The sequence below is a fragment of the Pleurodeles waltl genome, chromosome 3_1 (genome assembly GCF_031143425.1).
Source record: "Pleurodeles waltl isolate 20211129_DDA chromosome 3_1, aPleWal1.hap1.20221129, whole genome shotgun sequence".
Classification (NCBI taxonomy): Eukaryota; Metazoa; Chordata; class Amphibia; order Caudata; family Salamandridae; genus Pleurodeles; species Pleurodeles waltl.
The window spans coordinates 1755051535-1755078620 of record NC_090440.1 but is presented as its reverse complement, the minus strand read 5'-3'; the positions used below and the strand labels follow the sequence as shown (position 1 = coordinate 1755078620).

The window sequence follows — 27086 nt, the reverse complement described above, 5'->3', positions numbered from 1 at the left end:
TTTCCAGCTCTGTCCAGTGTACTTTGTGAGCTTGGGAGGCAGTCGCTGCTATGCTCCCAGATATTTGTGTTCTACGAATGTGTACAAAAGTGGTTCCCAACCTTTTGGCTTCTGTGGACCCCCACTTTATCATTACTGGAACCTGGGGACCCCCACTGAATCATTATTGGAATACAGGACCCCCCCCCCCCCAATGCATCATTTCTGAAAGCGTGGTCCTAATCTGTTAATATTATTTAGTTTTCTAGCCGTCGCGGACCCCCTGAGGAGACTTTGCGGAACCCCCACCCCACCCACCACCCCCTGGCGTCTGCGGACCACAAGTTGGGAAACCCTGTGCTACTATGTTAGAAAGTGTCCAGTGTGCATTAATGATATACACTGTATTATGCACTTTGCAGTGGGAAATTGGCAAATTGATGATAAGGCACTTGTCTTCATGTATACTTTACATACTTTAGGTACTGAAAGCCTGGATTGTGAGTGATGGCACAATCTTAGCGAAAAGTTGTGCATAGTGGGAGGCTGGACAAAGAATAACATCATGCTCCCAGCTTTGTGCAGTGGCAAACTGATGGTCTGAACAACAGGAGACAGTCAGTGTTTGATTTGTGTCAGTGGTGGCAACGGCCCTCATTTTTGGGGATCAGAACGTATTTTTCATTAACAAGCTTTGACCCAGAACAATAGAGTGAGAAAAGAGGGCTGGTCAGAGGAAGAGAAAGATAGAGAAAGAGTGACAAAAGGAAAAGCCAGGAATGGAAGAAAACCTGATGAGCATTACTTTCCAAATATTTTAGAATCACACTCCAATTTTTGTAACTACACATTCCTGCGCCCCACCTACCTTTAATGGGCATGAGGCCGGCGACTTTTTAATGTACCTAAAGCATTGTGTGGGAGAGCATTGTCATTTCCAGGAAGCAGATTTTCCTTTGAAATTGCCACTAAATTTGCACTGACATACAGTTTCACTGATAAAACTATATATCACACAAATGATAATGTGTGGAAATCAGGTTTCTGTGAACATTTATTATTTTTGCATCACTAAGTAAAGTCTCTTAATCCTAAATAAAATCTCAGTTTCCAGCACACTTCAGAATTACAAAAAAAGTGCTTCATTTTTGTTTCCCTTACTGTTGAATGCATACAGGTAATTTACAGTTATTTACATTTTGTGTTGCAAAAAGAGTACACCTCACTGTACTCCAGCACGTTTATCACATAATTCACATTAAGAACTTGTCACATTTTGCAGTCAGAGAAAGAAAGTTTAAAGAATAAGCAGCAGTTTGTCAGAAGACATTGCCTGGTATTTTACCTTTGTTTTGGAGCCCCAGCAAATGTGATAAGGTAACACAGAGTTTAAAGGCATCTTTTTTTTTATTGCTTGGACTTTCCCTACCCACCACAAATTAGCTCATGACCCACTAGTAGGTCACGACCAATAGTTTGGGAAACTCTGTGCTAGAGTGAGGTAAATAGGAAGTGGGGAATGGTGGAAGAAAGAGGTATGAGGTGAAATGAAAACTAGACAACCTTGGTATTCAGCAATCATGGCTTTCGGCAGCGCCTGTGGCAGGCTTCCAACTTAAAACTCGGGGTTTCTGTACTTATTATATATTTTTGTTTAATTAACCACTGGGGTTGTTAGACTTCCAGATATATGCCAAATGTGAATGTGCAGTACAGGTGTCTGCACAGTGATTAACATAATTAGCTCTCAATTTAGTCCAGTGCTGCCGCTCTTTAGGTGCGTTTCAGACATGATCACCAACACCATCATTAGAATCAGGCCTCATCTTCTTTCTGAAGTTAGTAGAGATGCACCAATTTTTAAAGATCCTATATTTTGTAGATGTTGAGCTATGTCATTATTTAATCTTGTCTTTCATTAAATGCAACACTTGCTCCTTGATGGCATAAGAGGTGCGGTCCTTTCTCTATAGGAATGGACTCTGAGTTACCAGAACCTTTTGTAACTCATCCGCTGATGCCGGTTCTGTACTTTAAGCCATGTTCAAATAACGCTTGCATTTCACTTTAAGTTTAAATATCTGTGACATCTCCTGAACAAAGATGTATTTCTAGGAGCTACGATCACACTCTTAATTTGGAAAAGAGGTGGGTAGGGGATTTGTTTCAGGTGTGATCGGGAAGGAGAGGGGTCATGTAACATATTTGTACCATTTGCCTTTGTCATGTCTTTGTTGTTGTGACAAGTCGGGTTATATATCATTTACAGTTCCTATTACATTGGGGAGCCTGATTCCCAGCTGTTCCTGCAAGGTGTGATATGTTCTAGCTACTGAATGTTTTAAACACCTTGTCCTTTAGGTCTTGCCTGCAGACAGCTTTTAGTTTGTTTGTTTTCAAAGCCCTGTTGTGTACGACACCAATCATTAGAGTTGGTTTTGGGTCAGCCAGTTGATTATCATTGACTGGCTTTCTTATCAATCTTGCTTGCTTATTGTTTAATGTATTTCCTCCTTCTTCTTGTGTTTATCCCTCCCCAGTAGCGTAGCTTCTTCACTGTCCTTTTGATTGGGTGATTTCTACAGCTCACTCACATCAGAGAACTGTTTTTTTCTTTTCCTTTGAGCACTCCGTGGGAGTGTATGTGTTTTCATGCTCTATCCTCCATATGCTGCTTCCCCCCTCACATCCCTGACCCATGCTTTTCTTGTTTCTCCTTATCCCTCCCAGCAGGGCCGAACTGGAAACCCAAAGCACCCCTGGCAATTTTGTCAGACCAGCCCCACAAAAACAGCATTTGAGTGCAAGTGTGAAGTACTGGCAGGCCCCAAAGGCTGGAAACGAGAGTGAATGGATTATGCTGGCTTGCTGCTTTTGCTACTGGGGGCCGATATTGCAGCACTGTTGCAAAACTGGCCCCTCGGTAGCAAAATGGCACCCACCCTTCCAGCCTCCCGGGGAAACGCCCGATCTCCGGTACAGCCAGTCCATAAAAGCACAGCAACAGAAATAGTTTTGCCAGTGTTTGACTGGAGAACAGACTTTAGCTGTTTGAATGTGCTTTATCTCCTGTATCCCACATTTTGCAAGAATGCCACACAAAGGTGGCATTTCTTCCGCTGGAGGAGGGTTAAACTGTCTCAAATCTCTTTTGTGAACTGCTGCTGAGTACCAAATGGCTGGAAACTTTTCTTCAGTTCTGAATTTTGTTTAAGATAAATTAGGCCGTGGCCAGCATGTTCCGTTAAATTCTGACACTTGGGTGGGGTAGGTACTGCCTCAGACAGCTTTTGTGTTCTTTTAAGTACCTGCAACTTGTCCTCTTTGTTATTTTTAAGCTTAATCACATACAACAGGCTTTTTAAATTTTGTTCAGTTTCCTGTGTGGAAAGCACTTGAAAAACAAACCATGCTGTTTATGAAGAATTCATTGTACAGTTTTGAGATACTTTAAGATGTTTCCTTTTCTTCTATTATTTAAAAGTTTTTTTTTCTTTTACTGTTTTTAAACAATTCCTTACAAACAAGCATTTGGAAAGCCAACAGCTTGGAACTCGCATTATAAAAGGGAGACCTATTAGTCTTGCCAATGCTTATTTCTGTTCCAATTACTCTCCCTGTGGAACAACTGAGAAATATGCATTAAATGCAGTCTGTCTTCTCTCCCCATCAGAAATAGATACACTGAAGCTTGCCCAGCAAAAGCAGAAGGAGCAAGCAAAGAGGAAGGCCACGCCTGTGGTAGGAGACATGAGGGCACTGGTGGACGCCCTACCAGAGCTTTCTGACCTCATCACTGTCCGCAAGCCCAGGATGCCACGGAAACAGCCTAAAACGTAAGTGGTTCTGAAGTGTGGTCTCTTATTGGACTACTCATTTGTCCTTCTGGAAGCTCTATCTGCATTCATACCTTTTGTTTATATTCAAGAGCTGACATGTCAGCGTTTACCATGCCTATGAATAATGCATATTTTAACTGCATTTATGTACCCTCTTACTACTTGAAACCTAATGCAGCTTTTTATGTATACGTAACTCACTTCTGTTCCAAGCAACTGAACAAAGACCTGTGGCTTTGTCCCAAAGGCTGACCATTTGCATTATTATTCCTAAATCTAGAGCCTCAAACTCACCTGACTGCCTATGGGAGTACATTTAGGTTTGAGATCCATCATTATACAGATCAATGTCTGACTTGGGTGTAAATGTCATTAATTGTTTTATACATTGTAAAATCTGAATTGCCTGGCTGGTCCCATGAATCAAGTGATATGGTTGTGTAGGTTAGGTTCTATAATTTGATGGCATGGTTGTGTAGGATGGATTCCATGGGTGGGGATGTGTGGGGTGGATTCTGAGTCTCTGTGGTATGCTAATCTAGACTGTTTTTATGACTTAATGATATGGTCGTGGAAGCTGGTTTCCATGACTAAATGGCATAGCCGCCCTTAGTTCATTTCATGACTCAATAATATGGTAAAGTAGAATGGATTTCGTGGTATGGTCATTTGGGCTGTGTTCCATCTCTGGTCATGGAGTGTGTATTCTATGACTCAAATAGTTCCTGTAGGATACCTCTACAACTCTCTGGTATGGTTGTGTAGGGTTGTTACCATGACTTTGTGGCGTGATCATGTGCACTGGTTTTCATGGTTCGGAAGTATAGTCTAGTAAACGGTGGTCCTTATCAGTGATATACATCGTGAGCTAGGAGATTGCCACTTTTGAGCCCCATTAAAAAACTAAAATGGCTCATTTTGACTTGTCAGGTGCCTCTGGTGTCATTCAGGCATGGCTGCTTCAGGCTGATGTGCAGTATCTACATTGGTCTGCCCTGGGGCAAAACATTTTTCTAGTGTAAAGGAAAAGGCTGATGTGAAGGCACTTTTAAAAGCTTGAAATTGACAATTTCTTCCCTGGAAGCCTTCATTGTTGATCTTTTTGGAGCATTTCCGAAGTGATGATCAAATTCGAAGTCCTAGATAGGGGCGTCCTTGTAGTTCTTTGTCTTTAAGAGGAACGTGACCGTAGCAGTCTTTCCAGCCTGGCTGAAAAATGCAAGCATTGCAGATCCTGGAGCAGGGACTTCCTCCTTTGTTTAGAACAAAAGTGGCGTTGGAAATAATTGTATGAAACTGAATAGTGATTTATGAAATATGACGAGGCTGCCATTTTGAGAGCAGAAACTGCATAATAGGGGCAAAAAAAGGAGTACTTTTGATAATCTGCAGCACGCTGCTTTTGTGGTAGAGATGTGAGGGTGGTGTGGCTACTAATTCCTTCCTCATCCTCAGTAAAAAGGCCCGGATTCGATTTGAGAAGTGTTGTATCCAGAAGACATGCCATATTATGCCAGATTTAACACTTACTCGGGCAATCATTGGATTGTATTTAGGATTTCTCCCAGGCTTTAGGGCCAGCTGACTGGGCGGAGACGAATCCGCAAGTCTATAGCAGGGCACATACACGTCGGGGTCCGCCGCTCTCTAGAGCATTGAGACAAGTGCTGGAGTTCTTATCAGCAAGAACAAGGAGAAAATGTTTTTCAAACGCCCCCCACCCTTAGGTCCTGCAGCCCCACAGCTTGTTAAACAACGGCGGCGTCTCTCCGCGCGTCCTATTCTGAGACGCTTTTCCGAACACTTTTGCAGCAGACACTGAATGGGATTTGCAGGCGTCATTAATAAATAATAGAGGCTTGCTGGAATCCAATACACCGCTGGGCCCAGAGCGTTGCTGTGAAGGTTTTTAATTCTGATTTATAATGAATGAAGCCGCCAAAGTGTAATGAAACAATGCTCGCCATTCATGGAGGAGAGAAAGGGAGCCCGCTGCCCCGGAGGTGCGCGCGACAATGGAGCCCATTACGACGAGAATGTTCTGGCGAACAAAGCAGAGGGGGCCTTCTGGTCGAGTAACAAAGCCTCTCTTATTAACGCGATTAGCGATCACTGTCCCCCAGCCCTAAAATCATTCCGCCGAGCTAAATAAATAAGTGAACGTTTTGTGTGGGTGAACATCATGCAAGGTAGAGCCCATTCCCCGCGCTGTGGCATCGACGCGGTGTGTCCTAAAGGCAGCTTTGCTTGACATCAAAATGACGAGTACTATGATTCAGAGAACTAGTCCGAATCTGCATTGGCCTGGTCGGCGGTTTCTGCCTGTTCTGCATTAAACGTAGACACCAATCCACCGCGACCCACCACACCAGACTCAAGGGAAGGCAGATACGATAAGAAGAAATGTTGGAAAAACAACAGATCTTTAATTAGAATTTCAGTGTACATAGAAATTGATAGCATTATTGCTGAAAGTCAAGCAACGTGGTCTTTGTTCTGCACTGCGCTACATAAAATATGTATCACAAAACATATTCCATAACTTAAAAGCAATGTCTGTGAATCCTGTTTACCATCAACACTCGGTATTGTAATTATTAACAATAGGTCATGGAGACAAATGCACAGGCAAGCCAGTCCTAAAAGTGAGGGGCTGGACTAATGCCTAAATTCCCATCAAGCAGCAGGTGACATTCAGAGGAACAGCACATCATCCCTATCAATGGAGTAGTTATCATTGATATGGCAGGTGGCGTGGCACTGGAACCTATAGTTGTGGGGGTCAACTCACCCCAGTTAAGTCTGTTTTTTATTATCTAGGAAGGGAGTGTGGGGAATTTCCCTTCCTTGAATGGTTAGAGCTTCAAACTTGGGACCCCAGTTCGAATCCCGACATCAGCACTAGGTAATCCCCACTTGATGTATAAGATCTAAAATCGTCTGCCATTCCCACCCTCATGTAATGGGCAAAGCTCCAATGCTTCCTAGTTAGGTTTGTGCAATAGAACATGTTGATTTGAGCATACATTCAGAGCTTGCTCGTGGATTCATTAAAGCTGTAGTTCGTGATTCCAAGTTTTGCACTAGTTATTACATCCCATGTTTTTTCCCTGCACAGTTCTTAGCCTTGGTAACACCTAAAGCAAATTGGGTGGTGGAAAAAATGCATAATTCTGAGTTTCACACATCAGAACAGAAGGGATACATGTAGCATTGCTGAGTTTGCTTTCATTCTGAGGCATATACCTTGGAATGATGCATCAACACTGCATGCAGTAAATACCTAACGTCACCATATTAGCATATTAGGATTTTCCATATGCAGTATTACCGCACATGGTTACGAGTAACTTTATAATGCGACTCTGAGGCACAGCATTAACAGTACTCCTCTCTGGGCCTGAGATGAGGTCAAGCACGCCTACAGAATCCCCAACTGGGTCAATAGTACCAAAGTTCCTTTCTCTGTTGTGTGGATAAAGCCAATAAAATAAGTGCTGAGACTGAGAGCATTCACATAATTCTGTGCCCACGAAGTGCCCCCCCTCCCCACTGTAACAGTAAGGAGTAGAACAAGAGGAACATCCCTTCCCTGGGATCAGCGAAACAGCCTTGTCCTTCAAAGGAATAGCTGAAGCAGCATCCATTTCCCAGGTTCTGTAAGACAGTTCTTATTTACCCTTGCATCCTTTTTGTACCCTTACCTCTGTCCTTTGTTTTGCAACTAGGTTTGCACTATATAAACTTCCATTCACCCATACTTAGCTAAGCCAGACTGAGCAATCACTCCGAAAGAGCAGGAACAGCAATCCTTCCCATCACCCAGTTAGACTGCCAAGCCTGCATAGCGAACTGCCAAAAAGAAGTATGGGAGCAGCATTCCCTTTTGAGGCCCCATTGCAAGGATGAGCTCAAACCAAGCAATCTCTGAGGGAGTGGAGGAGCAGCATTCCGTCCCTAGACTGAATGAAAAGGCCATGATTGCATCAGGAATCTCAAGGAGGCTGAGTAGCAACCTTAATCTTTCCCTAGACAGTCAGAAGCCCACAACAACAAAGGGATTCACACATAACTAGAGTATTGGAATGTTGGAAGGTCCTTTGAAGACAGTGGAGTAGCTCTAGGCTTCTAATGTTTGTTACATTCCAATGTTTGTCTCACATTAATAGCTGTGAACAAAGGCCTCAGGGATCCCGAGGGTATTCCAGTCCCCTCAGACGTCCTGAGGCCTTTGTTTTATTTGTTAGAGCATTCTGCCTCTAGTGGCAGAATGTTCTAATAGCCTTATAGCCCACCATTGTGCGCTACAACTGCCACTAAATGGCCGCTCCCTTGTTAAAGGCCCATGCCTTTGGCTCAAGTCTTTAACATTGCAGCTGGCCTTTAATGGCTGGTATAGCCCCCTATGGCGGGCTTTAAGGATAAAAGACAATAGGAGCAGTGCCCAAGGAGTCACAAAGAGAGCCAGAGAGAACAGAGTAGAATCCCTGTCCAGGCACAGTGAGACGGACAATGAGATTTGGGATTTGACTAAGTTGGAAGTGAAAGTGAATTAATTAATTTCCCAACAGCCTGAAGATACACGATGTAAGTGAAAGTGAAGCGGAGTGACAATAAATTACGTTTTAAAGTTTTGAACCAAAGGATACATCTCAAGGCAAGCTCTAGAATGGTACTGTATTGCAGCATTTATATAGTGCTTATGTCCCTGATGGGGTTGCAAAGGAACACATTCGAGAGGCATACGGATCCTGAGTGCCCTTTTAGAGTGCAAAATTGGGCGGATGTTTGTGATAGTCTCAGTTATATGGTTGGTGTTGAATGAGGTGTTAAAGGTTGAAGGACTTGTTTTAAACATGTTGTGCCAGCACTGCTCTACAAAAGCATGAGAGTGGAGGATTAGTGTGAGAACAGAAGCCGCAGTCAATGATGAGGTCTACCTTTTGTGTTTGAAATAATTGTGACACAATCTTTGTAAACATGGGATGAGCCACGTTTTTAGTGCTTTAGTTCAAAATGACTTCAATTCTTGAAAGGGAGCAAGTTCCATACCGTAATCACTGCAGTGAAGGGCATGATGAGCTAGGCAGATTACTTTAAAAAGTGATATGGCTAGCCTTAGGTAACCGCTGAAAAAACTGAAGTGCTTTATGAACTGTGAGACGTGTTATTAGGGTTAAAGAGATAATTTAAAGATTCATTCTGGATTCATTCTGTTTGTTCCGTAGCTTCTAAATTATTTTGGTGGGTTGCTCCGAGGTATATACCATTGGCGTAATGTAGATGGGAGGATACTGGATTGATAGTAGCTTGTACCTTTTAGTGGAATCCTAGTTAAGGGATGACTTTGTGTAGACAGCTGAGCATGTGAAAAGAACCCCTAGTTACTTGATACACTTGCAAAATCAGTGAGAGGTTTCTGTCTATGATCAGACTTTGTCTACATGCTACCAGTGTCAGTTTAGGAGTTAGACCAAGTTGATTTGGTGAGATAGGGGGTCAGCTGATAGTCCATTTACCAAAGGCCCGCATTTCAGTTCCTGATCTGTGTTTGTTTGAAGTAATTCATTGGCATTAAATGATCAACTTCAGCTAGCAGGCTAAGAGTGAAGTATTTATTACAAGAGTGAATGAAAGGGAAAAATTAGGAGGGTACGTGAAGATGGAAATGACAAGGTTTAAAACAGGGATGTGTTCAGGAATGAATGGGTAAGATTAGGGCCAGCAGGTTCAGAAGAGGATTATTCTGTGAAGGCAAGGGAGCCAGGGGAAACACAAAGACTGGTAGAACGAACTCAATTAGGTAAGGGATTTAATCAGTCCAGGCAAAATCCAGCTGTATAGGTGGGTCTGTCAGTGGTTATAGATTCTGAATTTTAGCTGCGTAGTAGTGATTAGATCTGCAGCCAGGCAAACTAAACTATTAATATTGCATGTAATTTATTTTAGACTAGGTTCAGTGGATGTTGGGGATTTTACATATGCAGTGATGTACTTTGTTCCGAGCAGCTGAAGCTCGGCTACCAAAGGCAGCTGCTAGCAATTGATAGAAAAAAGTCTGCTATTTAATTTGAGGAAGTACCAATTTTAAGTTGCTGAGGGAACAACTTCCAGCAACAATTGCTTATTGGAAAATTAGTCAAGGACAGATAACTTCAGGAGCTCTTGTGGGTCTGTGGGGCAACACAGAGTTTTACATAGAGAATAAAGTAGTGGGCCTGTGGCCATGACCAAGGAGAAACAAAGGTGAAGCCTTAGAAATGTTACAATGACTCCACAGACCAAGGTCCTCATTAGGAGTTTGGCGGGCGGAAAAGACCGCCCGCCAAACTCCTGCAGGTCAGGAGACCACCAGCATGGCCTCCTTTCAGCTGGCCCTAATAAGTGTTTCCCGCTTGGCTAATAGGAAACGCTCAACAACATTGACGGCGATTCATAATAAAGCTGGCGGCAACACTGATGTGCTTCAGATGGGACCTTGTAGGTTTTGACAACTAATTTTTGTGAGTATATGGGTACAGAAGGCAAGATTAGGGAGATTTCTTGTAGGAGTAACTAAGTAGTAGTCTATAATTTCCTCTAATGAAGCAGAGGAAAATTCACAGTAAAACCCTTCTAGATGTCGACAACTAGTTTGTGTAAAGGACAGTGTACCTGGGTACAGAAGGCAAGATTAGGGATGTTATAAGAGCACCTAAGTAGTAGTCTGTAGTTTCCTATGGCAATACAGCAGGATAACTTTGTAAGAGTAACTGTTAGGCTAATACAGAAGATAGTAATTATTATTGCAGGGATGGTAGGGCAGAAATTGTGGCCCAAGGCTCTTTCCAGGATGAGTCAGTGAAGGTGTCATCTTTTACCTGAATGCCCCTGCTGGATGCCCTAGGAGGAGAGATTAACGAGGTGTCATAATTAATGAATGAGCACAAGCTACAAATAGACAAGGCTGGAGGTAGGAGATAGATTGCGACAGAGGTAACATCCATATTCAGATATGACCTAAACACAGTTTTAGCTGATGCCATCTCTCTTCATTTATTGGTCTTTTCAAGTGTCCTTTCCATTTTGCATAAATTCTTCACTGCACTTTAACCATTGGCTCTTTCCCCTGTTAGTGACAGCATTTTGTTTGCACACATATGCATATTCCCCTAGGAAATTAGTCTACTTCAGTGCCTGGGCTTGCGGCCTGATCTCTGTTTTTGTTAGGTTTTATCTTATTTTTGTACAGTTTTTTTTCACTTTTTTGTAGATAGATATGCATTCCGCTTTTAGCCTGCAGCAATATCTGTATTACGGAGAAAGTTTTATGCTTATTGCATATGTTTGCAAAAACAAAATTAAAACACAGGTTTTCCAGTTCTTGTTGATTTTGGAGCTGATAGTTTTTATTGGTTGTGCTGATAGTTTATGTTGGATATTATTAAAATAGAAGTGCATGCTACGACTGCTGCTCTGACTGTCTATTGCTGACTTATTCACTTTCATTTGCTTAGTTTAAATACGCCACTTAATTAAATTGAACTTAATCCCACAGTACGACATGTGATACAAATATTTTACTCTAAGGCATGGACCTGAGGTATTAAAACAGAACAATTTTAATTAAATGACTCCTTGGCAAACTAAACAGAGAATTAGAAGCTATAATGTTCCAGGGGGGCGGATTGAGTCCAAATAGGGCATTTGAAGAGGTGTGAGTCTTGCTCATTGTGGTGCTTATAGGAGAGATTAACTTTTGCATTCGTGTGAATAAACTTGTTCATTTTGCTTTCTTGTAGAAGTGTAAAAAAGAAGGTGGTGGAGCCCACAGACTACAGTCAGATGAAGCCTGCCCAGAAACGCAGGCTCGTGTAAGTACTCCCCTAGCACGCCACACGTTTTGTGGCAGGTAAAAAAAGATTTTGTGGAGCTGCTGTGGAGTCTGATTGTATATCAAAGTGCATCTGTTGAGAAATTGAATGTGATCTCTGTGTTGATAGTGGCATAGACGCCATTGCCTCATTGGGGCAAACACTTTTAGAAAAGAGAATCGTGTTTGCTCTTGCCTGGTGAAGGACACTGCTTTGCTAAAAGAAGACAACAGCAGCATCCTTTGCCTTATAGACGACCCGTTATTGCTCTGGGTAGCAACTACTATTACCGATAACCAGGCACTATCATTGGTATCGGTGGTCATCAAAGCAACGGAAGGGACAGAAAACAACATCCTAAGTAGCCCTCTTTAATTTCTTAAGTTTCCAACTCTTGCTGTTCCCCAAGATCTTCAAATAAGTGATGATGGATTGGTCAGAAGTATGATTAAAGAAAAGAGTAATGGAGGCAAAGGCTGGAGCAAATAAGACCATGATAAAAAGCAGACTCTTTGAAGCAGTCTCTTGACGAAGAGGTTCAGAGATCGTATAATACTCTGAGGTATTCTTGTACCTGCGGAGACGCACGTTCTTCACCCTCCCCACATTATGAGCCAGAAACAGTAGAGCAGCCCAGAAGGGAAATATGTTTATTAAGTATGGTTTAAGGATAATGATTTATTGATTTGTACATGGCCACAGCTGACTCTCTAATGCCATAAAACAAACATCAGGATTTCCATAGCATTCTTATTGGCTGGTGGCCACCAAGCTACTTAAGAGTTGCAACATAGTACTCGCGGCAGGGACGGGGAAATGCAGGATGCCTCAGAGCGGTCACATTTTTCACAGTGGACTGCTCTGCACATTGGTCCAGCATTCTAGTTCTCAAACAAGCTATTCTAAAATTCCCATTATGGTATGACTAAAATATCAGGGGTTGCATTGACTCTGTAGCTTTGTGCGGGTTTTGTAGAAGTTTTAAACTTTTGCCCACCCTCAAGATTTCAGACACACATGGATTCGAACCCGACAGCCATTTGTGTCTCCAACTTTGTTTTCTATAATGCTGCCCAATCCAATGATTAAAAATGTTCGCTGTCGAATGCTCTCTGATAAGTTGTTAAACTGTGCACAGTCGATATTTTTGTCTATCTTGTCAGAGAGACTGCGGTTTTAGTGAGATCCAAGTCATATCTTTTTGCTCTTGTTATTTGATCAGTATTTGTATAGCACCTTCTACCATTAATATCTTAATCCTCGGGTCCATTCTGTACATTTTGGAGATTTCCATCAATCCACATTCATTGTTGCTTGGTTGTCTCTGGCTAGTAGAGATTTGTTAAATGTCTGGTGTACTAGTGATTGACGTTGGTTAATTTGAAAATGAAACTCCCTTGATTCTGCCCAAGATTTTATTTTTGTAGTGTGTTCTGTGTATGTAATTGGGTTTGCCTAAGTACTCTGACAACTTTCCTTCAACTGAGTGATTAGGTGTTCATAGAGTAATCTGCCTTATTCTTTTCTCGTCACATTTTTCTTTTGTTTATTCTTCACTGATAACAACTGCATAAACACTGATTACTTTCTATTGCAAACACCCATTCACTTAATTAATCGGTCAATCTTTAAAGTAATAGTGCATGATAATATAAAGCATTACAAGTAAATAGCATGGAAATGGATACGTATTCGCGTGGAAGCAAAGAAATGTAGAATAATAACCGTGTATGTTAAAAGGTCAGGTGACAGTTGCAGTGTCCAGCTAGGCTTAACATCCGTGTAGGTTAATGACTACCCTCTCCCATCTGTGCTGCTGCCAGAGAAAAACACCATGCATGATCAGTTACATAAGACACTTTAAAAGCATTAAAATGCCATATCTGAAACCTCAGGCAGCTAGATAAATAAACAAAATGACCACAGCTGTGTGGAGGGTAAGCACTTTTTTGTGGAAGCACACAACATTTGCCCAATCAAAACATGTACTGCTGGTTCTCAGTGTGTGGGTGGAGCCCAATCCCCTTACAAGTGAGGCTCACATAATTGCCTGGCGACAGCTGCGCTGTTGAGCCAGACCATAAAAATTATTAAAACGATAAATACTTCAGTCAAAATTTCTAGCAATCAATAAAATAATCAAAGTAGTCAATTAACAGTAATATCACACTGCACACTTTGCAGTTCATAATCATTCTTAAAATAAGTCTTTAAAGAGGTAGTTCACAATGACATACGCTTGCATCTCAGGTTATTATAGGATTGGCATTGTGCTAGTATGTATACGAAAGGCTTGACTTTAAGATGACAGAAGCAACAACGTCTCAGATCGAAAGGAACCCTACACTCCCATAGTGGACGTCTTCTGTATCAGGTGCCTAGATGCCTGTCCCTAGGTGCTTGGACTGATGAGAGTATGGGCTCGGGTTTAGCCATTTTAGGAGTGCTTTTTCTAAGATTTCAGTATCTTGGACTTCTGGAAGACAGTGGGTGAGTCAGTTCATCAACTCTGGTGAGAAGAATATGGCAAGAGTCCATTTGGGAGGGAGCAAAGGGGCACCACAAAGTGAGTGAGCGAGCAATTGAGCAAGTCTGTGCCGGGCCAGAGTTCCTGCCTGCCGGACTGAGCATAAAGAAGCATTGAAATGTAAAGAGGGACTCTCTGCACGATTCCCTGACTAACCAAGTCCAGGTGTGTGCCTCTATTAAGCCTGTGCGAGATGATGATGGCAGGTGGGATTTCCGAAAAGTGCACAACAGACATGAGACAGGCATTTAAAGAACCTCGGTCTCTGTACCTCACAGAGGCTGCTCCCTTTGCCCTCCCCCGCCTCTTTATGTCTGTAGTTAAAAACATTAGCATACAGAGCTATGTTTAAGACCATCGCCTACTTTGGTAATAGATAAGCGATCACCATCCTATTCAGGCCCTCGTGTTGGTCTCATTTAATATAATAAAGATTGAGGGCTAGACCCGCAGGGTGTCAGGGCACCGGAGCAAGCTTGTGTTTATCTGTGAGAAAGTGGATGGAAACTTTTCAGTGGGATTAGATCCTAATTTTAGGTTCAGTTGTATTATATTGTATTGTTTTGCATTTATATAATGCTTTATACCCATAAAGTGGTGTATTCGTGGACTAGTGCACTTCTCTGTGAGAACATTTGGTCTTTCTGGTGGTCTATATAAACATTCTTTCCTGCCCAGCATACTTGAGTACACTGTGAGATCATAGGCAGGCTACTCTCTCTACCAATACCCTCTTTTATCGTAGCTGCCAATAAACGGAGCAATACCCGGAAACGGGCTTCATTAGACACTACATACGTAGCTGGATAGTTCCATGGCTGAACTTGGACAACTGCTGATACTAGGTCCTTCTGCTACTGGGAAGGAGTCCTAATGGGACCTTGCACAGAAACCAGGTTAAGTTACCTGCATTACACATGCATTAGCTGTAGCCCTTTTAACAGGACTCAACACAGAAGTAATAGAGTTTTTCAGATGTTTGGATAGAGAACAACAGAGTTTTTGGAAAACCAGGGCAGAGGGTAGCAGATTTCCTCATTGTACAGGAGACACAGTAGTAGGAGGACGAAGAGCTCATTAGAAAATCAGGGTGGCAGGGTGTTGCAGAATGCTGGCTGGAAGGAGAAGGGACCATATAGGCCCATACAGAGGACGGCAGGCAATCTCAGCGATGAGGACAGAAAGGGAAATGTCTTTCAGAAATAAGGGCAGAAGCTTCCTTCAGGGAGTCAGCACTGGAGAAAGAGGGTCTCTTGCATAATGAGTGCCGGTGCCCAATGCTCTGCTCAGAATCCCTCCGTTAGTCAGCATGCCGAATACCAAGGCTGCGTAGTCTTGAATCTACCCCAGACCTTTTAATCCACTATCTGACATTCCCAACCCGTTTTCCTCACTCCTGTAGGTTCCTGCTTTCTCACTTTTAGTTTTTTTCTCCATCTTTCTCTTCCTCTTTCTATCTCTTCCTCCTTCTTTCTCCTTTGTATGTTTTCCCTCACTTGCTCTTGGGAAATCCTTGAGGAGGAAAAATAAGTGCCGGTCCCCAAAAATGAGTGCCAGTGAACCCCATTGGCACCCGCTAGCTCAAAGTAAGCACTGGTCTCTTGTGGTATGCCAGTTGTTTGGAAAGCACTTCACGCAGTTCAGGGGCCACCTCCAAGCACAGGAGGTAGGTGGAGGCATAAGAAATAATTGAAAAGCTTTGACATTATCAAGGAGAACCAAAAATTGCTCATACCCCTCCAGCTGGTGATGCAGTACTGCACACTGCGTAGTCAACCTTATGTTGTGCTATATTGTAAGCATTGAGGTAACTGATGTCCCAATTCCCACAACTGTGTGTGTGCAAATTCAATTTACAGGAGAAAATAGCATAAAGCCACTTTGCTACTCACATTTGTTAAAAGATTTACTCATGCATAACAAGACTGGGGAGAGGCTCGCCTGAGCCGTATTGCCTTCAAAGTTTTAACAACACCCAAAAATATACTTGTTTGTGGGTATTCACAAAGATTTTCTGTGTCTATTGCGACCCGGGACAAGTCATAGATTTAGTCCTGTCAAGAGCAGGAGAAAATGTACTTCCAGAGCAGGAACAGTAATGGAACAGGCCCAAAAATTGACAATAGTGTATGTGGAGGAATGTCTCCAGGTGAACACTATATTCCAGTGTGCATGCAGAAATGCCTATGACTTATTTCAAATGGGAATTTTCAAGTTTTTCAGATCTTTCCTTGTAAGCGGCAACTGAGGATCACTGCTGACACTCTCAAAAAGTTCCAGGAACTAGTAAGTCTGAGGGGGTGTGGCCAAGCAGCCAAAGATGGCGCACGCATAATCCCCTGGCTCCGGAGGGGCCTACAATTTATCTGGAGTTTCTGAGCCTGACCTCGGGCCGCCCGTGAGATTGCTGCGGGCGGTGCCTGGGGAGTCCGGCGGGAGAGCGGCGGAGCCCTTTCCAGGCCTCCACAAGCGATTTCTGGCGGCGTCGGAGGTGCAGAACACCGGCGGCCTGGCGCGCGGTCCGGAGACCGGGGACTAAGGTAGCTGCGCGCGCCTGCATGTGGCTGCATTGGGCCACCGGACGCGCCGAGAGACCTGGAGGCGGTGCCGGACCTGCCAAGATCTGCCGCGGGGGTCCCGGAGCGTTGCCCTCGGTGAGGCAGGTGCAGTGGGCTGCCCCATGAGCCCGGAGCAGGGGAGGAGGACTGGCGGCCTCCCAGTGCGTGGCATTGCCGAACGACTGGAGTGTGGGGCTGGGGCCCGGGAGCCCGAATGGTGCGGCGCCTGGAGGCACCGAATCGCGTCACAGCAGACGCGGAGTGTGGAGTTCTGGTGGACACTCCATCACCCCTGAGCTAAACAGGGCACCGAGGCGGGGCCGGGCAGGGCACTCCTGTGCCCGGAGTGGTGCTGGCGAGACGGTGCCTGCACGGAGTGGGGCGGATGGGCGCGCCGCCACCCCGGTGCCATACTTGGAGTCGCACTGCAGCCCTTGGGGGAGCACTAAGCAGAGACAACTAAGGGGCCTGAGGAACTGGGGTTGATGAAGAGAGGTGGACAACCCCAGAGCACCGGAGGGAGAACCTGGTGGGCGCGACTCCCTACGCCGGACGAGTGGAGGTTTAGACGCGTTGGCCCTCTGGCTGACTCTGGTGGATGGACGCGACCAGACGCTGCTAGACTTCTCATCCCTGTTGGGCACACAGAAGGGCTGCTGGATACCGGTAGCTGAGGGCACGGCATATCAGTGGACTGGGACAACACCGCCTAGAAGCCGTAACACAGGCTGGACCGTGCTCGCGTCGGAGGAGCCAGATAGAAGAGAAGCCGCAATAATAGCCCACCTGCCACTCTGGCCTCAGTGGTACAACTCCCCATATTTTCGATGTCTTCCAAGAACCGGCACAAGAGTAAAACCATGGATCGTACACTGTCCACCGAGCGCAAGCGAGGGGACCCTCAGGACCTTCCGCAATCTAAAGTACAGGACACCATGGACAAAATTCCGCAATTGAAGATACAGAAACAACATTGCAGCACGACATTAATCAAGTCGCAGTTGAAGTAGGACTCCTGAGGGCAGACCACCAAAAATTGGCAGACAGAGTTAAGGAGACGAAGACCACCTTGGCGGACTTAGCACCGAAACAAAAAGACCTTATGGCCACAGTGACATGTCTAACGGACAGAGTGGGGCGGCTGGAGCAGAGAGCGGAGGACGTGGAAGGGAGAAACCGAAGGAACAATGTGCGGGTGGTTGGCCTCCCGGAGTGGGCGGAGGGCACGAATATAGTGGAATTTCTTGAGGAATGGTTGCGCACAGTCGTGGCACCGGACCGCCTGACCCCCTTCTACACAGTGGAACGAGCGCACAGCGTGCCCTTGAGGCCCCTTGCACCGGGTAGGCCTCCCCGTGTAGTGGTTGCCAGGTTACTGCACTACAGGGACAGAGATATCCTCCTACAGAGGGCCAGAGAGGCGGGCCCCATTAAGGTGGCGAATGGAGAGGTGACGCTATTCCCGGATTTTACATTCGACGTCCAGACCAAGCGAGCCTCATTCTTGGCAGTTAAGAGGGCTCTAAGAAGAGAGGGGATCCAGTACTCGCATCTCTTCCCGGCCACACTGAAAGTGATTCTGGAGGGCAAGACTACATTTTTCCAGTCCCACGAGGAGGCTTGGGAGTGGCTGGCGGCCCGTGGGGGGTCAATCGGGGCGGCATGAGAGAGAGGGCCTAGCTGAGAGCAGATCCCACAAGGGGCCGGGGAGATGGCGGAACAGGAACCGCCCGCATGACACCAACCTAGACACAGAAGGAACTGGGAAAGAAGGCGGCTCTGGAGGCAGCTGCCTCCATGAGCAGAGAGGCGTCTCCCCCGGAAGGCTCTGGAGGAGAATCATATGACACGGCTGTGTCCTCCGCGGGGGGCTCGGGCTGCTCCGCGCTGGCCCCGAGGGTAACCCCGCAGACGGCAGATGAACTTGGATAGCTGAGTACATAAGATGGCCTTGAGGTGAGGAGAATCGTACGAACATGAGGCCCCTCCGAGCACGGCCCCCCCAACCGGATTCTCGTCCATTCCGTCAGACTGGCGAGAACTATAATTAAACTGTTGAATATGTTGTACTATTGCACAGTTTTCTGGGCAACCTACTGTTTGAGAGGCGCCCTGGGGAGGGGGAGTTGGGTTTCACAACTACAAGTTCTGTTGGTGCTTTGGGAGATGTGGTTTGATCGTATAATGTATTCGATAAGATCCAGGGGTATACCGGTCACCAGGGGGGGATGGGAAGACTGTTATGCTTATGATATATCAACATGGCCGAATATAACCTCCTAACATGGAACATACGGGGGATGGAGTCACCAACTAAAAGGCATAGAATTTTGTCCTACTTAAAGAGGAGGGGTATTCAGGTGGCGATGCTACAAGAGACCCACATAGCAGCAGGAGAAGCAGAGAAGCTGAGACGCAGGTGGAGAGGACAGGTGTTCGCCACGGAATACTCTGCGTATGCTAGGGGTGTACTGATCTGGGTTCGCGCTGGGGTCCCTTTTGAGGTAGTGTCTACTAACATAGATCGTGAGGGCAGGTTTGTGATTGTAGATGGGGAGCTTCACGGCACCCCGATTGTTCTGGGTTGTATCTACGCTCCTAATCAGGATCAGGTCCTCTTCATGATGCGTTTATCGAGTCACCTTACCCGCCAACAGAGACGGTAGAACTGTTAATTGGGGGAGACTTCAATAGCATACTAGACGTAGACCTGGACCGTTCCACTCCACCGATACAAGGGGCAGTGACACATAAGGTGGCTAAAAAATGGAGAGAATGGTTGGATTCTTGGGGTCTGGTGGACGCATGGCGTGAGCAGCACCTTACAGGTAAAGATTACTCATATTATTCCGGTCTCCACCGAGTGCACAACAGGATAGACAGAGTGGTGTGCACAGCAAACCTAGTGCAAGGAATGACCCAGTCTGAATATCTTGGACGTACCTTATCTGACCATAATCCCTTACTGCTTACATGGAGGGAGACTGAAGACAGGCCCCCCATTCCGACGTGGAGACTGGCCCCTGCTACTCTAGAAGATCAGGCATATAGAGATACCCTCTGTCTATATCTGGCTGACCATATTAAAATTAATAAGGGATCTACCTCCTCTAGATCCACGGAGTGGGAGACACTTAAAGTTGCGACGAGAGGTTACTGCCTATGACAAACAGCTGGGGTGAGACGTACACTAGAGTGGGAACTGATTAGTCTAGAGAAGATAATACACAAGGAAGAACAGAGACAGGGAGAAGAGGCACTGGAGTGTGAGGAGTACGACCAGGCACGGAGATCCCACTCCCAGGTTGAAGAACAACTCCGATGCCATAATATGCAAAAATATTTAGCTTCATTACATTCTGAGGAGGGCAGATCAGGTAGGATGCTGGCGTGGCTGGTGAGGCCAGGAGGGGATAGTGAGCCCATTACGAGCGTGCATGATAAGAAGGGGGAGCGAGGATGTAGGCCGGGCTCTATAAATGACGCTTTCAAAGAATACTATACTTATCTGTATAGGAGACCTGACGAGCTCAGGACAGATGAGCTTCCTCTGACGACTCTGACGCACGAGGAGCGGGATAGTCTGGGTGGACCGGTGACGGTGGAGGAGGTCCGTGATGCCATCTCGCAGCTGGCCCCTGGGAAGACGCCGTGGACAGACGGCATCCCTATGGACTTTTATAAAAAATATGTGACGCTGTTGGCCCCCCAGTTGGTGGAAATGTACACGGAGGCACTGCACCGCAGCGTGTTGCCGGACTCGCTTAGGGAGGCACTGGTGATCCCTCTACCCAAGCTGAAATCAAGGGAAGCGTCGGTAGCTGACTTCCGCCCCTTGTCAATGCTGAACAGCGATTTTAAAATTCTTAGTAGGATCCTGGCCAACTGCTTGCTGTGCTGCATACCCACATTAGTGCACGCAGGCCAGAACAGTTTTGTCCCGAACCGCAGTACTTCCCTGAATTTAAGACGCCTCTTCGCTATCCTACATATGCCTAGAGAAGAGAGACCCCCATCGGGAGTATTACTTGCAGCGGACTTTGAGAAAGCCTTCGACTCGGTCAGGTGGGACTATCTGAGGACTGTGATACTTCGGATGGGCCTGGGAGAGGGATGGGTAAAATGGGTGGACTTATTGTATGCGGCCCCGCTGGCAAGGGTGAGGACGGGCAGGATGGTATCTGACACCTATCCCATATATAGGGGAACCAGGCTACTCTGTCGCCACTATTATTCGCCCTGGCCCTCGAGCCATTGGCGGCCCAGATGCGAAGTGACGGAGTGGGTAGGGGAGTGGAATGGGGACAGTCTGAGCATGTCATCTCGTTATACGCCAACGATATACTCATCTATCTCAGAGATGGGGAGACTGGACTCCCCTGGGCTCTGCGGAACTTAGAACATTTCGGGACCCTGTCGGGGCTACACCTCAATAGGGGCAAGACATTTGTTTTCCACGTGTTATCGAGTTCTGAACGCCCTACCTCGTGCCCGGGGGACGTGGTTTGGGCCCCACGCACCTTTAAGTACTTGGGTATACAAGTGTTCCATGAAGTGGGGGACCTCCGTGATGGTAACCTTGGTAGGGCACTTCGCTCTCTACGGGCATCTGTTGGGTTCTGGCGCTCCTTGAAGTTAACTATAATGGCTAGAATTTCATTATCTAAAATGATTGTTACCCCGCCTCCTTTATTATTTTGCTAACTTACCGTTGCTAATCCCTTCGGCGTGGTTCCGCGAATTGAACACCCTGCTCAGGGAATTTATATGGGATGATGGCCGCAGACGCACAACGCTCTCGACCCTTTGCAGGCCGGCACACTCGTGAGGCCTGGGAGTTCCAGATTTTGAATCCTATTATCTGGCATCCCAACTGCAATGGGCCTCCAGGTAGTTCGCCAGAAAGGGACAGCTGGACAGAAGTATTGTCAATGGCGAGATGGCATAGATCGGATTATAGCACACATGACAAATAGGAGGGTGGCTCACCAAGCAGACAGCGTGATGATGAGGGTAGCTGCGTCATGTTGGAAGGGATGCGCGAGACTGGTGGGGGTGGGCCTGCCCTACTCCTCTACACTGCCACTGTCGGCACTGATGTTAGACGTAGGGGGGAAGAGCCTGGTGGGCACGGGGTTGGGAGCTTGGAAGAAGGCGGGAGTGGAGACAATCAGAGGTCTGTTCTGGGATGGGGTGCTGAGACCCTTTGCTGACCTGGCGGACAGTGGTGGAGTCCCGCACGGACAGTTCCTCCTATACCAGAAGTTGACACACACTCTGAGAGAACACTGGGAGACGGTTAATGCGGAACCTGCTACCCATAGGGTATTACACCTCCTATCAACATCTGGGGAGGACGCCCACTTAATCACTAAACTATACCGGGCCCAAAATGAGGACGCATTGGACCCACTGAAATCTCAGAGGAAGAGATGGGAAAGGACAATGAGCAGGGAATTAACGGACACGGAGTGTAGTAGGGTGCTGGCATACCCACGGGTGGTCTCTCGAAACACACGACTGAGATCTATCCAATTCAATTACATTCACAGGACGTACCTTACCCTACACCACTTGTCACTAATATATGGCGGTGCCCCCAAGACATGCCCCAGATGTGAGGACGTAAATGCTGATTTCGATCACATGGTGTGGAGTTGCCCATAACTCCAGCAAGGCTGGGGCGCGGTTTTAGCCGACCTGACGAGCTTGTTTGAGGTGGATCTGACTCTGGCCCCATCTGTATGCTTGCTGGGTCTTAGAACGGGATTCCCACATGGGAAGGCGAAAGGTCGCTTTCTGGATCTGGCCCTAGTCCTATACAGGAGGTTGATCACAATGGGCTGGAGATCTCCCAGGTGTCCCCCACTGAATGAATGGAGACGGGATGTGGCGAAGTGGGCTAGAACAGAATTACAAGTCTTGAAGAGTGAGGAGGCACGGGGCCTCCGTCAGACCCCTATCGCACCGGCGTGGGAGGAAATACTGATGAACTGGGACCGTATGCTGAGGGGAGGAGGAACATCTGCAGAGGAGACTGCATGAATAGTAGGTCCAGGATTGGGAAAAGAGAGAAGGGGACGACATTACGCCTACTGTGGTATAATGCACAGAGGGGACCAGGAGCCACGCATGAGGTGTGAATGGAGGCGTCTATGAGACTGGGCTGAGACCATTAAGGATGTAGAATAGGGAAGGGTGTGGCAGGACAGGCTTGATTTAGGTGACCACTTACCCACCAATGAGCGGGGGGATTGTGCATAGAACCAGCCCACGCCCCGGTGAAGATGTAAAGAGGTTTACCCCAGCAACTGAAATTACCTGCTCTCAATTGCACCACCACGTAAAAATGTTGTTTAGTATTAGTTAAAGACTGTTATGTAGACGTAAAAACAAAAATGGTATTATGGCGCGCTCGTGGAATGAATGTATATTCAAGAAGCTCTAACGAGTCTAGTATTGAGAAATTACAACCCTGAAGTATAGACATAAGGAACAATATGATGTAAGTTCTAGTACATGTAACATCTCAGTGTGTTGTTAACACTGATGATCGTGAACCGGACGGGAGCCAGTTTCTGCCATAACTTGATTTGCATTTGTAAGACAGCAAAATATTAATAAAAATATATTATAAAAAAAAAAAAAAAACTAGTAAGTCTGTAGCCGAATGAAAATCTAAATGCACGAGTTGAAATTTGCAAATTTCATTGCGAATTAGAAATTTTAGCACATAGGCCGATCAAGTCTTCTAGACGCCTCTGCATTTGTACCCTACAACACAGGGTCAAGGGACATGAACTGGGAACTGGGTTTGACACCTATGGGCTCTATGATACACTTTTAGATGTCAGTTTTTCATGGATCTCATCTGCTGTAACTCCCAGACGTGCTCATTTATAATACTGTAGCGATGATCAGTACAGTGGGAGGGCTGAACAGGGGCTGGGTTTTAATTGCTTTTAGGAGGAGTCACAAAGTACATTTGCCATTATTGTGCGACAGTTTTTTTTATGTATGTCCAAGTCTTCCTTCTTATAGCTGCTATTGCTTTTTTTTGCAGAGAAGAGGAGGTGGCCAGGTTTCACGAGGTAATTTCAAACCCTTCCTACAAAGCTGACCCCCTGGCTCTGATTGGAGAGCACCTATCCAAGAAGATGAAACAGGAAGAGGAAGAGAACCCCAGCTAGGACAAAGAAGTGATTGAGGGGTTGAAGGACTGCATGAAGCAGGGACCGAACAGAAAGAAGAACTTCATGTCAGAGCTATTTACCACAAGACATCTAAGGACATGTTGCAGTTATTCTTAAAATTATACCGTGTATGGATGTGATTACATCCGATGTGCCACACTGAGCCCCAGGTTTAGGGGCATAGTTTGTGCCCTTTATCGTCTTAGACCACAGCAGTGTTTTAACTCATATGACTGTTTTTTGCCCATGTGTAAGAGTATATATCACAGTTTGTATTTACTTGAAGAAGTAATGCACCTTGGAACCTTTAACGAATTAAATTGATAATCCCTTGGTTCATCATCTGTGTTTGACCTTAGTTTGAGGCCATGTATCTTTTTTGTCACATCACCTCGCAGCCTGATGTCCTTGCTGTGTAGAACAGCAGCTGGTTCAAATCTCAACGAAGCGGCTCCGTTTTTCATCTTGGGGAAGTCGATAAAATGAGCACCATTAAGTAAAGTAACAGTGGAATCTGTTGAAGGTGCTTGGTAAGTTAACACTATGAAACGATCAGATATTTCATTATTGTACGTATTAATTACCCAGTGGCGGTCCTCACTGGGTATTTCTAGCAAGAATCTAATTTCCATAGGAAACACATTTTTTCTTTTACTAATAACTTTGGCATTGTTTGAACTGACCAGACAGGAGATCTTCATGTCTGAGCGATTTGCCACAAGACATTTAAGGACATGTTGCAGTTATTCACAGTTATTCCTAAAATTATACCCTGTATGCATGTGATTACATCCGATAGGCCACATTGAGCCCCAGATTATTTAGGGGGCATTGTGTTGACCTTAGTTTGAGGCCTGAGTTCTAGTTCCTTAGGGCACAAGTAATATTATATCTGGTTTTGCAATTTGTGAGCAAATCGAGGGCCTGTGGGGGGAAGGATGTGTTTCAGTGGCAGAGCCACCACCGACAACACCATCAGGAACCTGTATCTAACCTGATACCAGAAACGTTTGGTACATCGGTGGCTTTACATCACAGGGAGATTTATAACGCTTAAAACAAACTGCAGTCCTTGAGTATATTAGGCTATGTGAATTTAAGAGGACGGGCAATTATTGCACCCCAACTGCACTGTCAACCAAGCATCCAATACATTCTGCTGCCTAAGGTTGATCTGTTCAACAAATAGGGTTCTCTTCATCTGGTCCTTGTCAAAATCGTATTTCTGTTAATATTGATATTTTAAGAAGTGTTTTATGGAGCAATTGATGTCGGTGGCGCAGGGACTGAAAACCATTGCCTTTTTCTCCTTAATTGACGATCGTAGCTCTGACATCTGTTGCACATTCATTGAAGTCAGTAGATCGTTGTCAGTATCCTAACCTCAGTAACATATTGATTTCGTGTAGGTTAGCCTAATGTTGTATGTAGTTTTTTCCTGCAGTCTCTTGTCCTTGATTCCCATCTTGAGTGAGGCTCCATATAAGAATTTGAGGTGAGACTATTTTGCGAGCTGACTAAGGAAGGTGGTAGTAAAATGCCTTTGTAACGAGTAAAGGAAGTAATTGCCATTCACAACAAGACTATTTTGAAGTGAATAAAATTATATTTACAATTCAAAACTAGGGCATGTTCGGTATAATCCAAATTTGAGCTGAAATTGTGATCAATTAACAGCTTGCGTTTTACTCATGAGTATTATAGGTTTGATAAATGGGATTTAAAAAAAAGTATAAATAACTAAAAGTGTCCCTGCCATAGTAACTTGCTCATCTGTTGACACTGGTGGTTGCTTTTAACCAGTAGTATAATTTTCAATTAATCTCTTATAAATACAGGTTTGTTTGGAAATCATTTTAGGGCCAGTTTATGGTAACCAGCACACAGCTCTGAAACTAAAAATCCTCTTTTTATATGGAAATAATTTTTTTGTTCTACTGGATAGTTGGTCATACAGGTTCCAGTTCCAATTCTGAAGTCCATCAACATAGTTTTTGTGATCATGATCATGGACACAGGCAATGACTTTGCAGACGAATGATCTAGTAATCTGCCTATCCAGCCATAAACCCTTTTTCGCATCCTGCAGAATAAGGAAAGGTGTTTCCGTGCTGCAGATAGATTTTCCTTTGGTATGTAAGAGGGTAATTTACTGCAGTTGTCTTCTCACTATATTTCATATTGTTCTTGCAGTTTGCTACCTGGAATTGTCTTTTTCTTGAACCCATTTTAAGTCCTGGAAATGCAAAGGCTCCCATAGGACGACATCGAAGAGCAGGTGCCCTTACATTTGAACTTAGAAAAAAAGACCACTCTGCTGGATGCTGACAGACTGTGGCTGCACAGCTCCTGTTCAGGCTCAGTTCTTTCCCTCCACCCCGAGCCATACACTGACACTTCAGGTTTCATTCGACTACTTTACATAAAAGCAGATACTGTCTCCTCTGGGTGGCTAGCAGCATGGTGCCTCAAGCAAATTTCATTTCAATCAAACTTCTACAGAAATCCATTGATTTTGTTTTCTTCTTTCATAGCTTTTAATACTTACATCTATGACCTTTAAAACAGAGTGTAAAACTACACAGATTAAGCTAAATATGTCTCTGAATTAGATGGCCACGCCCTCCTCTTAATATGTTTAGTGGAAACCTTCCCAACAGTTAACGACTCCCTTTTTACCTTTCTAGGCACTAGAAGCCATAAAGTGTGATTTTTACTAAAGTACCTTACAATGAGTTTAAACTGCTGCTGACAAAGAAGGCTCAGGTGGATGGCATTTCCTTCATTTCCCCTTGTCTGGAACTATGGGCCACATGTACCAAAGTTTAACATTTCGAGTTTCTGATTGAGATTTCCTGCAGAACTGAGTAGTCATACCAGTACCGAGGAGAGTGGAATTTTGAGGAAGCTTCACTGATACTTGAAATGAGTTGATCAAACTTCACAACTTTGCAGTGCGGGAGTGAACTTCAAATCATATGCAACAATTAGACATGCAATCTGATGATGGAGGCACACATTTTCCTTAAATTCAAGCAGTGGGATAGTTCCACAACCCAAGAGAAGGTTAGACTCTGCCACCATTTGTCACAGTGCAGAAAAACTGTGGGAGCAGGCTTGTGTCGTTCACATTCTTC

At 45.1% G+C, this 27086-nt stretch overlaps 1 protein-coding gene across 1 annotated transcript in view; it reads left to right on the top strand.

The window, feature by feature from the left end:
• SLX9 (SLX9 ribosome biogenesis factor) overlaps positions 1-24286 on the top strand; it is a 397849-nt gene extending 373563 nt beyond the window's left edge. Inside the window, exons 4-6 of the mRNA XM_069225711.1 lie at positions 3653-3815; positions 11600-11671; positions 23820-24286. Of these exons, the coding sequence (XP_069081812.1) occupies positions 3653-3815; positions 11600-11671; positions 23820-23946 (362 nt within the window). The 3' untranslated portion in view covers positions 23947-24286. The remainder of the gene's footprint in view (positions 1-3652; positions 3816-11599; positions 11672-23819) is intronic.
• The last annotated feature ends 2800 nt before the right edge of the window (positions 24287-27086 follow it).